Raw genomic sequence first — 12,990 nt, 5'->3', positions numbered from 1 at the left:
CATGATTTATTTGTTTTGTAACAATTGCATTTGTTGCAGACCCCTCCATCGCTCTGTGATTTTGAGCAGTGGATCGACACTAAGATCAAGCCGAAAGACAAGGAGTGGATGTAGAACTATTACGGTGGGAGGCAGAGGACAAGGAGATGATGGAGAAGAGATGCAGAGAGGAGACTCTAGAAAAGGAGCACAAGGAAGAGAAGGAAAGGAGGTGTGTTGCAAGGACGATGAATAGGACAACAACAATAATTTTGCTGGTTCACAGGAGGCACTCTGCAATGATCCATATTGCACCTGCCCTAATCATAGAAACAAGAGGCCTCCGCCGCCACCCCGCTGCCACCACCACCAACAATGGGAGGATACTGTAGAGAAGGTGCAACATAATTTTCTATGTGGCCACACTATTAGGACAAACCAATCTTTTTAACGGGCCACATCCATATGTTTGTTTTTTTGGTTTAATCACCTAAGGCATGTTAGGGTTAGTCGAAGGAACTATGTACCCTTGTTTGGTACATGTTCTCACATGCTATTTCATGTGCTTATTGTTTTCTTCAATTACCTAAGGCATGTTAGGTTTAGTCGAGAACCTTTGTACCCTAGTTTGATACATTTTATCACATGCCATTTCATATGTTATGAGTGTTGAATTAGGTAATGCACTACTTCGTTACATTTTATTTGCATTACGTGAGCTCGTTTCACTACCTATGTAATATTAAATTCAATATTATGACAACAAATAATGAAACCAACAACACTATGAAAGGTCTAATAATAGAGCATATTAATCAACATAACAATATTTGAAGTACATGATGACAAACTAAATAACGCAGAACATGCCCTAGGTACGTCCATACTTAAAGTGCATTACATGACAACACAATGCAAAGTCCAAGATTAGACAACATTGTTCATGAATAAATCATACAACTAGCAAGTCATAAAGACTACTGAGTGTAACAAGACCACTTTCCCTTCCTCTGGGCATTGGGATTCTCCTCCATCGCTGTCTTCGCTCGGAGCGCACGCTCAAGCTTCCTCTCCCTCTTCTCCCTGTACGCAGCAACACGTCTCCTTTCCTCCTCTTCCTAGCGCTCCTTTTCTAGAGCCTCCTCTCTGCGTCCCTTCTCTATCATCTCCTTGTCCTCTGCCTCCCACCATAACAGTTCTGTATCCATTTCTTGTCTTCCGGCTTGATCTCAGTGTCGATCCACTGCTCAAAATCACAGAGCGGTGAAGGGGTCTGCAACAAATGCAATTGTTACAAAACAAATAAATCATGTAAGACTTCATTTGACATAAAATAATTATTACACAACATCAATTTCTCACCATCTTGTTTATGCGGCGCTGATGAAGTGTAGGCTCAAACGCAAAATTGGCACACATCCAATACGTCTATCTATACGTGTCCTCTTCATCGGACTTGGCTACCTTGCAAGGATCACCGCACCAGCACATGGGCATTGTAACACCACTAGGCAAAGGAAATGGGTCGAAGGCATTTCCGGTCATCCGACCATAACTACAATTGAACCAAATTTGTTCTAAGAACCGAAAGCAATGAACATTAAACCCTAAACCTAGGGTTTTTCCATTTGTTGCACATAAATAAAAACATAATATAACACGATGATAAGAGATTACCTTGGCTTACTAGCTTTACCACACTTTGGCATCCTACCGTTACATAATACAAAAAATAAAAAATAACTTCAAACATTAGGTAATAACGTATCTAAGGTTTCAAAATAGACGTAATATATATCAAATCAATGCGTAAAAAATGATAAGGGGAGAGAGGATACCTTGCTCGCGAAGATGTATGGATCAAATCCAAGTATCCAAGGTCAAATTCACCTATTCAAGAGATTGGGCGGGTTAGGAAGAGGAAGAACCCTAGAGGGAGGAGAAAGAAATGAAAGCAGCCTCGGCAAGAGAAACTTGGCCGTGGGTTTTGAATCCATGCTCGGCACTAGGATCCATGGCTCCGAGCTCGGAGTCGAGATCCACGGCTCCGAGGTCGGAGCCACAGATCTTGACGCCGAGCTCGGAGCCAAGATCTGTGCTCCGAGGTACCGGCTACGTTAACGCCACATAGGATGCCCTGCTGTGCACGGTCAGACACCTCGGAGCCAAGATCTGTAACGCCGAGACGTGTTACCTCGGAGCTTTGAGTCCTGACGTCGACCCCCAGTGTCTAAAGATTTGTTTACGTCCCTCAGAGGGTCAAACATATTTTTTTTAAAAAAAATCAAATTGTAAAAAATTGGGGCCTTACAACAACTACGTCACCACAGTAGCACAAAGCACAAGTTACGTTGACCTAGCGCTAGTAGTGCACAAATTCTTGTCGCGTACCAATATCACCGACAGATCTGGGTCACGCGGTAAATTATCCATGTCTTCTTCGAAGCAGTCGAGGCCGCACACTGTCATGACTGAATGAACATCTCGCGCTCAGCTGCTAGTGTACTGGGAGTCGGGGACAACGCAGGCCTGATTCTATTAGACTGACACTGGGTTCAGTCAGGACTACAATTTCGATCGATCTCAAATCTTCGGGGTGTTTGGCTGCTCATCCTTAAATTTTAGTCGTTGTCTCATCGAATGTTCGACACATGTATGAAGTATTAAATATAGACTAATTATAAAATTAATTACATAGTTTGCGACTAATTTACGAGACGAATTTTTTAAGCCTAATTAATCCATAATTTGACAACGTGGTGCTCCAATAAACATGTGCTAACGACGAATTAATTAGACTTAATAAATTTATTTTTATAGAATACTAACGAATTCTATAATTTATTTTTTTATTAGTATCTAAATACTTTGTACGACACCTCACGCGACACGTCCAAACAACGACAAGCGACTGACGCCCACCCCGAAAATTGAACGAAGAATCCCAACCCTACCCAACAACAAGCGACTGACGCCCAGAGACAAACGACCGAGGTGAGATTGGTGTGAGTGCGCAAGTTACCGTGCTCCGGAGCTGTGGGGGAGGTTTGGAGGCTTCCACTCCCGCCCTGCCCCCGCGCGTGAGGAGGCGGCGCCGGTGGCGGGCTGGCGGCCACGGGCCACTGTCGTGAAAAACAGAGTCGGCTGTGGAGGTGTTTCCCGCGCTCGCTACGGCTGCCGCCCCTGCCCGTTTGGGCGGAGGAGCCTAAGAGGCCCGCGGGCCCGCGGGCGGCTTTGTTGCCCTCGGAATTGAAACAGAAAGCAATTTGTTTGGGCCGATTGGTGCGACAGACTGCAGGCCCAAGCTTGGCTGTTGGTTGGGCCAAATGACGGAGGCCAACTGGGTCGGGACTCGGGGACAAGGCTCGATGAAACTAGGCCAACAAAAATCTATACCCGAGTTCAAAAAACAAAATAGCGACATAACTTTGCAATATCAAAACGCATTCTTTTTCCTTTAAAAAAACGTATTCTATTTGTCAGGTCCAAGCGCCACTATTTAACCAGACAAAGAAAAATGTACCGGTATTTAAATCCATCGTTTGAATTTTCGTAGAATGCATGATAAATCCATATACCACTTCATCATTTTCCTTTTTAAAAAAACCGCAACTATTTACATGGCGTTTGAATTGGTGCTAATTTGTAAATATCTTGATACTACGTCACTTCGGCCATTGATGCTTACTGAAGACAAGGGCAGGGCCAGTTGGGGAGGAGCGAGGCAAGTTACCCAGTACGTAGATGAAAGGGGAGCTTCAATGACCTTGGACTACGATATCGGATTTTGTAGTCATCTTCCCATTCTATTCCTGAAAAAATGGCTCCACGTCTCTATTTCCAAGCTGGCCTTTCAACGTAAAGGATTAAGCTCCTTTGGAACGAAGGAATTTCAAAAGAACCATATAGGAATTTCACATAAATCAATTCATCTTTCACATGAAAAATGTGGAAGCATAAGAAAAAAAATCTTATGTTCCAAAGAGCCTTGAACTACAAGGATAACGACATGCTCTAGCATATCGATATGATACACGCTACATGGTATGAACAGGAGAAGCATACCATATTGATATATAATGGGTGGTGCGAGTTCCACTAGAGAATTTATTCCACATGAGCAGCCGGAGTCGGAGCCCTTTTGAGAACCAAATCCAGTGCCTTTTTATAAGGAACCGAAGCCCTAAAAACGTCTCATATTCTTGCTCCCTGCACACATATATCAAGATTTAAATTTTATAGTCTTTATTAGTCAATAATTTAGCTACTAATTTTAAACAAATACGAATTTAATTTGGTTAGATTTATAATTAAATATACTATCTAAGAATCAAATAAATAATATATACCTAAAATAAATGAACAATTAGAGTATACTTGAGAGACCATGTCACGTTAAATTTTTTTTGGGAACCGTGTCACCTTAAATTAAGAGGGAGATTCTACTTGTGTGGCTACGATGGGGCGTTGCCACCTAGGCCTTCAGTCAGCGACTCCGCAAAACCCCCTTTCTACCCCCCCGGGCCCTGAATCCACCCATCCGCCATGTTACAGGGAGCTCGGCAAGCCTCGGTGCCGTCGACCGCAGGCCCGCGCCCCAACACCGCCAACAGCGCTGCCATCCTGCAGTCTGATCAGCCACCTCGCGACGCCGCCGCGCGGGAGGGGAGCCACGGCGGCACGGGTGCGGAGTCGCTTGTGCGCGGCTCGGTGGTCGCGCCGCGCGTCAGCTGCGGGATCTGCGGCGGACTCCTCCACGACGCCACCGCCTTCACCGAGTGCCTCCACGCCTGTAAGCTCCAAATGCGACTCCTTTCGATGTGGGCGTCCTGGCCGCCGGGGATGGGCATGGCCCTCCCTTTCCCTGTCGCAGCTTGCCTATCCCGATTGGGTTCCGTTCGATTTTGATATTGCAATCGGTGTTCTGCTCAATGGTAGTGCTTAGTGCTGTCAAAAAAGAAAGAAAGAAAGAAAGAAAGAAGCTTGCATTGTTGCTCTCCATGCGCGCATGTTTTGTCGCCTAAATCAACCTGCTCAATGGCAGTGCTTTGTGCTGTAAAAAAAAAAAAAATCATTGTTGCTCTCCATGCGCGCATATTTTGTCGCCAGGATCAAGCTGCTCAATGGCAGTGCTTAGTGCCTTAAAAAAAAAAAAACAAAATCGCATTGCTGCTAGCAATTCGTAAACATCCTGAACTTGCATTGCTTCAGCCATTGATATGACGACGTGGTTTGATCAGTTTGCAGGAAATGCATATATGACAAGGTTGCGAAAGACAACATAAAGTGCTGCCCAAAGTGTGGCATTTTTCTGGGAAATCCATTGGAGAAGCTCAGGTCTTGTCTGCTTCTTTTTTTTGGGAAAAGGTCTTGTCTGCTTCTATCCCTATTTGTTGTTTGTCTGCAGTTTTGCTTAACCAGCTGGTTGATAAGTGGTAGCTACTTATTAGCGTTTAATGGGTTTCTGTATCAGTCAAAATAACTTGGCTTAATTACATTTTCTCTACCAATATTAACTTTATCAGAAATCCTCTGTAAAATAGGTAACTATTGTTTGTGATGCACATCATGAAAAATCATGATATACTGATGTCAATATTTTGTTGCCATCAGTCTGTGGTAATAGCCAAGGCTCTACTTGTCCGCTTCGAACTATGATTAACATATAGCACTTAGCTTGAAATTCCCTTATTTTAACTTTTCCTGGTAAGAGCACAGACTTACATGTTGCTCTTAATAATTTATAGACCTGATCATAGCCTGCAACACATCAGGTCACTGATATTTCCCCCTAAGAGGCGCAAGGTTGTCACCATGAAGAAGAGGAAGGAAAGGGTGTCCCCTGAATCGACCCTTTCTTCAGTGGTGGGTATCACTGCAGAAGGAAGCACTGCACTGACACTTGCTGCTTCAGAAAGTAAGGCACAGAAGGTAGTGATTGAGGTGATCGATGAAGCCGATGAGGGTTTGGGAGATTAGGAATTAGTTTACTATCTTTTACCATTTATCCATAATTGTCCGAGGTAGGATAGTTTTTCTTTTTTTTTTGTAGTCCTTGAAAAACTGCAACTTCTCTTTTCAGGATCTTGCTCTTGTCAAAAGAGATGCTTTATCAGGAATTAAGGGTCGAGACTTTGACTCAGCATGTGGTCTTACTGAGGAGACCGGAGCCTTGATTGTGTGGCAAGCATCACCTATCCTAGAGGAGATGGTTGCCCACAATCAGTTAGACTCCAAGCAGGACCCAGAGAGTTTCAGGCTTCCGGCGACCTCTGATATTGAGAACCAGCGACAAGGACCAACTGCACAAATGAACAATATTTCGTTTATGGTTGAGAGCTCATCCAGTGCAAGGCCGACTGTCCAGGATGATGAAAACTTGAGGGGAGATTTTCTCACATTGATCAATGAGGTAAACACATTTCTTACAGAAGTTATAATTGAAGCAGCAAGTATGGCTTTCTTATTTTCTAACATGAATACCAGAGTAATGCAAGAATCATGGGAAGGTATGATGCCCACATAAGCAAATTGAAGGCAGAGAACACAAAATTAATAGAGTGAGCTTCCTTAAGATTTTCTTTAACAAGTTTTTCCCCTTTGAACAATATGTGTAATTGTCTATGCTTGTTACTTGACCACAACTTAGGGAGTTGGAAAATGAAGGGGAGATGACAAGAATTCTTGAAGAGAGGCTCCAACGAGAATTGGAAAATGAAAGGACAGCAGCTGCTGAGAGAACTAGACTTCTTGAAAAGAAGCTCCGAGAATTTGAACATGAACGAGAAGCTGCTATTGAGAGAACAAGAATTCTTGAAGAGAGGCTCCAACGAGAATTGGAAAATGAAAGGGCAGCAGCTGCTGAGAGAACTAGACTTCTTGAAAAGAAGCTCCAAAGAGTGGAACATGAACGAGAAGATGCTATTGAGAGAACAAGAGTTCTTGACGAGAGACTCCAAAGAGAATCTGAAATTGTACATACTACTGCAAGCCAGAATGATGCCTTAAAAGAGGAGATTTTCAAACTTCATGAGTTTGTTCTCTAAAAAATTCTCAGCTAGTTTGGCCCCCCTAAGAACAATAATTTACTTATTACTTGATCTCAATTTCAGGGAACGGGAACATGGAAGAGCAGACAACCAGGCTCTGATGTCAGATATTTTGGAGAAAAGTGAGGAGCTTGCTACACTCAAATATTATTCCAATATGCTTGAGTCAGAGAAGACATGTAAAAGTTCTAACTCTCTTTAAACCCTTCATATTTCTGTCATGAGTTAAATCTTACACCACCTATCAATTTTTCTAGGTCTAGAAAATCAAGTTGACCATCTTGACAAGGAATTGAAGTATACTAGGAAAGAGCACAGAAGATATGTCAGTAAGGTCTTGGATGCAGCAAGAGCCATTCCTAACGACATAGAGCCGATCAACTCTGATGCTCTGCCTGGATCCAGGCGCCCGGAGGGGATCTGTTAGCCACAGGCTGGTCATGGCTAACGACCAGCCCCCACAGGCAGCTGATCCTTAGAGTTTGGACCTAATCTTTTTTCTGATGGCCCATTTGGACTTCTTTGACTGAAGCAGTGGGTGGTGTTGGGCGACTTCCCAACCCAGTGGTCCGGCGGTGGTAATTGGCGTGTCCATCAGACCTTGGTTTTATTTTGTCTAGCTTCAGGTGATGGTTTAGACTGTTTCTTCCCCAGGTTGCCTGTTATTAGCTTTGTATAGTGTCGTTTCCTTCTGTTCAGTTGTAGCTTGCTTCTTAGAAGGTGTTTGGTTGGTTCGTTCTGTTCTGTAATATGATATTCTGATTACTGCGTTGGGCGTATCAGGATAATGTAAATTCCATTATGCTTGAAACTGATGCAATGCAAAGCAAGGTCCGATGTGGAATCAGGATCTGTATATGGGACAAGTGGCATCCAACAGTAGCAATGCTGCACTGAAGTGGATTTGCAGCACCGCTGCATATAACATTTTCTATAAAATCTCTATTTCCGATCTATTATTATTATTATTAGGAAACTCAGGCTGCAAGAGGCTTGACAGCCAAGCCAGAGCTTTGCTGGAGTTGTTGCCATGGGGATTGAGATATGTACAAATTGGTCACTACTATACTAATGTTTACTTTATTAATGATACACAAGGAAACATCAGTAATTATTTCAACAATCGTGCAGACGATCAGACTTGTTATGGCCCCACTGTTAGGATTTTATTAAAATAAAAGCACAACAACTGTACAAAGACACACAAGAAGGGGAAACTGTACAAGCAAGAAAAAGGAGGCCAGAAAGCTAAAAAAAAAACAACAGCAGACAGTGGGGAAGATCCACCAACATCATCCCGGGGATGATAAAATGGACAAAACAAAGTTTCAACATGCTTGAGAAAGAGTAGATAGGTAGCATATTTAATTTCTCATTACACCCTTCAAACATTTTTTTTGACGGTCAACCGGGGGGTGGGGGGGGGGGAGGCGTTTCCCACCTGATTTATTTGATTAGAATTGCTCTGAACGTCCTCATAATGTACAAATATAGTTTATAGAAGCACCTCGGCTGTTACAATTTGTCTAAGCGATTAAAGCAGCGTAAGGTCCAACGTTTCATCCCTGGCCTGTTCTAGCCATTTCTAAGCTATGACACCATACGTCGGCGACTTGCTTTTTCTTTCTCGGAAGTCTGAACCTCCATTGTTCTGCAGCAATCTTGCATTTCGTTATCAGCTGATCAATCGAAGTTGATTCTTGTCTGAAGACCTTTGCGTTCCTGGCCTTCCACAGGTGCTAGCAACCCAGCGCTATGAAGGCCGAGAACTCTTCAGTAGGTATTCCTCTAGTCGTTGAGATGGTATGTAAGGATTGAGTTGTGAGTTGCATCATCTGTGGTAGATGAAGCCTCTGCCAGAACACAGTCGCAATGGGGCAGCCGTTGATGATGTGCTCCGGTGTTTCGTCGGCCTCGTTACATACCTCACAGGTTTTATCATCCAGTATTCTCTTTTTTTGTAGCACCGATCTTGCATGGATTCTTCCTTGAAGTAGAAGCCACATGAAAAGCTGCACTCTAGGTGGTGCATGGTTGTCCCAGACGAAACTGGCCCTTGGGTCATCCGGTTGTCCCTTGGCCTTCAGTAGTTTGTAAATAGCAGCACTGTCTAGCCCTGAATCTCCCTTGCTAAATAATAATGTCCGTTGGTCCGGTGTTTGCGAAAGTGTGGTTGCCCGGATGATCTGTAGTAGGTGATGCAGTTCCAAGCATGTCCTTTGAGACAGGCGCGGCACCAGAGTCCGCTGCAGGCCGGTGTGCAACATCTGGGATACCGTAGCCTCCTTGAACGTACAATGACTGAAGAGTGCCGGGTAAGTGTCAGCAAGTGCCTCATCTCCATTCCAAACGTCAGACCAAAAGGAGCAGCTGTTTCCATCTCCGAGGGCAACCGATGTGATAGCTTGATAGAGAGGTAGAATTTGTCGAAGCACCCTCCAGTGGTCACCATGGATATCACCACTGAGCGTTGCAATTGAGGCCCGTCCCTGTACCCATTGTGCCCATGCTGAAACTTCGGGGTGATGAAGCTTATGTATGAGTTTGAGCAGCAGGCATATGTTCTGTGTGCCCATGTCCTTGATCCCCAGACCACCCAGGTCTCTTGGCTTGCACACATTGATCCATGCAACGAGGCAGTTTGCTGGGTTTGATTTTCCTATTTTTTCTGCACTCCACAGAAAGGCACGTCTTCTTCTATCCAGTTGATCGATCACTGATGGAGGCAGCTACAGTGAGCTCATGAAGTAGACCAGTTGAGAGTCCAGAACCGAGTTAACCATCACAGCTCTACCCATAGTGTTCAATAAGCTTGCTTGCCATGTACTAAGATATCTATCAGTCTTCTAGATATAAGGCGTGTATGCTGACAGTGGTAGCTTGTACACCGACAGTGGCAGCCCCAGGTAAGGCTGTGGGAAGGATTCTTGCCTGCAACCCAGAAGCTGAACACATTCCTGGGTTATATTGTCATTCATGTGAATTGGCACCAACGTGCTCTTGCAATAATTTATATGCAATCCAGAGAAAGATGCAAAATCATCAAGAATGGTCTTCAGAGCAGCAACCCCAGTGGTGTTGCCTTGAAGGACGATTAACGTGTCATCCGCATATTGGAGTACTGCACATGGTAAGCCGTCTTCCAATGGGTGTTTTATCTCAGAGCATCTAGCAATCATACCCTGAAGAGTCTCAACAACCAGCAAGAACAGGTAAGGCGAAATCGGGTCACCCTGACGAAGGCCTCTCTTGCAATTGATCCAAGGTCCCGGGCATCCATTGACTAGTACTGCTGATTTCGAGGAGGTTAGGAGAGAGCTGATCCACTGAATCCATTTGTCAGTGAAACCCCTCGCGGATAGAATACTGAATAAACCATCCCAGTTCACTGTGTCAAAGGCCTTGGCAAAGTCCAGTTTCAGAATTATTGCAGGTTTCTTTCTCTTGTGACACACTTGCACCAGTTCCAAAGCATATACGAAGGTATCTGAGATTGATCTCCCCTTGATGAAACTTGTCTGGTTGATGTTTATTAGCTTCGGAATCTCACCCTGCAGTCTCATGGTTAGCACTTTTGAGAGTATTTTGAGGCTGCAGTTCTGTAAGCATATTGGCCTAAATGAGTCAACATCCACCGCTGCCGGCTTCTTGGGTATCAACACCATATGTGATCTGTTAATCGGATCCAGGCTGATCTGTCCCCCATGAAAAGCAGACATGAAGTTCATAACCTGCACCTTTACTGTCTGCCATGCTGCTCTGTAAAAGGCCGGTCCAAAACCATCAGGTCCCGGAGCACTATTCACGTTCATTGATAACATAGCTGACTTTGTTTCTTGCTCAGTGAAGGGTGCTGTTATTGATCTGCTTGGTGTGCTCGTGTCTCCGTAGATGTGCAGCAGATTCGAGGGCACCGAGACACCGGGTACCCCGATAATTAACTTGAAGAAATCTGTCAGAGCCGTTGTCTTGCCCTCATGACTGACAACCTCCTGACCATCAACCCTCACCATTTTGATGTAGTTGCTCCGCAGTCGTTGGGTTGCCTGTGCATGATGAAAGGCAGTGTTGGAGTCACATTCTTTGATTGCCCTTCAAACATTTTAGCATGGATTACTTCTTACACCACGCTTCAACTTTCTAGTGACAGAGAATCAATTCGATAATCTGAAAAGAGATCCTAGCTGAAGAGAAGCGTAATGCAAGAGCTATATATGAACTAATTAAGGGCAAGGCTGTTGAAGAGAACGATCAACTTAACAATAAGCTCTGTGCATCCAGCAGTTCCGGGTCCGTTGGAGAGATTTGGAGCATCCGCTCCTTAGAGCATCTCCAAAAACTTTCTAAATCATTATTTGTAGAACTATTTTTTCATAAAAGAATCATCTTCTATATCTTTCTACCCTCTAACAACTTTTCTAGAGAGTTAATCCCGCCATCAACCATGTTTGGCCTCCTTGATTAGCTGTAGCAAATGAACAGGAATGATAGCCGACCTATCAAAGACCCATCCAATTGCATTCCTTCCAGATCATCTAGGAGTTCACATACATAATGATATATAGTTTCTTAGCATTTAGTTGTGCTTTCTCCAGAGATCCTACTTTTGTAAACTTATTTTGTTTTTAATTTGAAGTACTAGAATTTGTGCCATCAAGCTTTATGAAGTTCGACGATCTTTATGTTTGAGTATCAAAATTCACTATATGAAAGTTATATTACTAGAGTTGTCTCTAAAATTCTTTCAACAAAATATAACCTTGTACAATTGATATAAAGTTCTACAAAGTAGTGGCCAAAGTGTTAAATTATTTCTGATCGGTAAACACATAATCTACAGTTGTATAAGTGTCTTCAGTCATTTATATTATTTTCTCGAACACCAGTTATTTACATTATTGTATGCCTGGAATAGTTTGCAGGGAATGCATATTTGAGCATTTCACGCACGTGAATATTAACAGCTGTCCTAAGTGCAACATTGATTTGGGCTTTAATCCAATGAAGAAGCTCAGGTATTGTCTGTTTCCCTCATTGTTTAGCTGTTACTCTGCAATCCTGCTTAACCAGTTGGTTGGGCACAGTTGTTGATGCATTAATGTGGCCTCCTTTCATGTTTGTGTTGAAGTTTCAACTTTCCGTATATAGCAGTGCCACTGTGCCAGGTGAAAAATATTTGGACAAATATTGGAACGTGCTTCTTTACATGGGAAAAGCATGATTGACGATCTTGCCTGCATAAGAAATATATCTACCTTGTCTGCTGACTGTGCTAGTGAATGAGCATTTTTTTTTCAGGTTGCAGTAGTAGCTAAAGTATCTTGACTTAATCATTATTTTGGTACTGATATGTCCTTTCTGTGCCTAATCTTCTTTTTGTCAGGCTTTATTATTACATGCTCATTTTGACTGCTTTATGAATCATGGTGTAGTGGAGTCAACACTAGCTAGTTTATATCATCATTTGTAGCAATCGCCAATATTTTTGCGGGTTCCTTTGTCAACTAGTTGATCAACACGAACTACAATACTGCAATTCACTATACGCCCATAGTAGTTTCCTTGACAGGATCATTTTACGTGTTGCTTTGAATCATTGACAGAGCTGATCATAGCCTTCAACACATAATCTCACCCAAGCATCCAGCATTTGTTCCACTGCCATCACCTTCTCCCCAAGGTCATGCGGTTGATCATTCAGCCAAGAAAACAGATGCATATTTGATGGGTGAGCCCAGGAACGTGGAAACTGAAACTAAGTCTGGTGACTGGCTTGAGAGGGAACCCTTTATGCCTTTAGCAAAACCTATGGCTTCAATCCTATGTACTGCAGGGGCAGCAGGAGCTGCACCTTCATGGCCAGCGCCAGCTGCCGACAGTGGAAACCAACAAGGAGATGCACAGGGGGAACACACACCAATGTCCCTGAGCAAGGGAGAGCAGTGTGTAAAGGAGCTACAAG

The 12,990-nt window shown here is 43.5% G+C and overlaps 1 protein-coding gene across 6 annotated transcripts; it reads left to right on the top strand.

The window, feature by feature from the left end:
* Positions 1–4,459: 4,459 nt before the first annotated feature.
* LOC136551006 (uncharacterized) lies at positions 4,460–7,841 on the top strand. Of its 6 annotated transcripts, none has more exons than XM_066542607.1 (8): positions 4,460–4,771; positions 5,220–5,316; positions 5,754–5,922; positions 6,062–6,391; positions 6,466–6,539; positions 6,629–7,012; positions 7,092–7,207; positions 7,286–7,841. In XM_066542607.1, the coding sequence occupies exons 1-8, from the start codon at positions 4,525–4,527 to the stop codon at positions 7,453–7,455; spliced, it is 1,587 nt and encodes a 528-aa protein (XP_066398704.1). In that variant the 5' UTR covers positions 4,460–4,524; the 3' UTR covers positions 7,456–7,841. The 6 variants fall into 6 exon arrangements, with proteins under 6 accessions (XP_066398704.1, XP_066398703.1, XP_066398701.1 ...); XM_066542606.1 differs by having other exon boundaries at positions 5,727–5,910; XM_066542604.1 differs by having other exon boundaries at positions 5,727–5,922.
* The last annotated feature ends 5,149 nt before the right edge of the window (positions 7,842–12,990 follow it).

This window comes from Miscanthus floridulus, chromosome 4 (assembly GCF_019320115.1).
Source record: "Miscanthus floridulus cultivar M001 chromosome 4, ASM1932011v1, whole genome shotgun sequence".
NCBI classification, from domain to species: Eukaryota; Viridiplantae; Streptophyta; class Magnoliopsida; order Poales; family Poaceae; genus Miscanthus; species Miscanthus floridulus.
The sequence above is the reverse complement of the archived record's forward strand: the minus strand, read 5'-3'. Positions and strand labels throughout refer to the sequence as shown.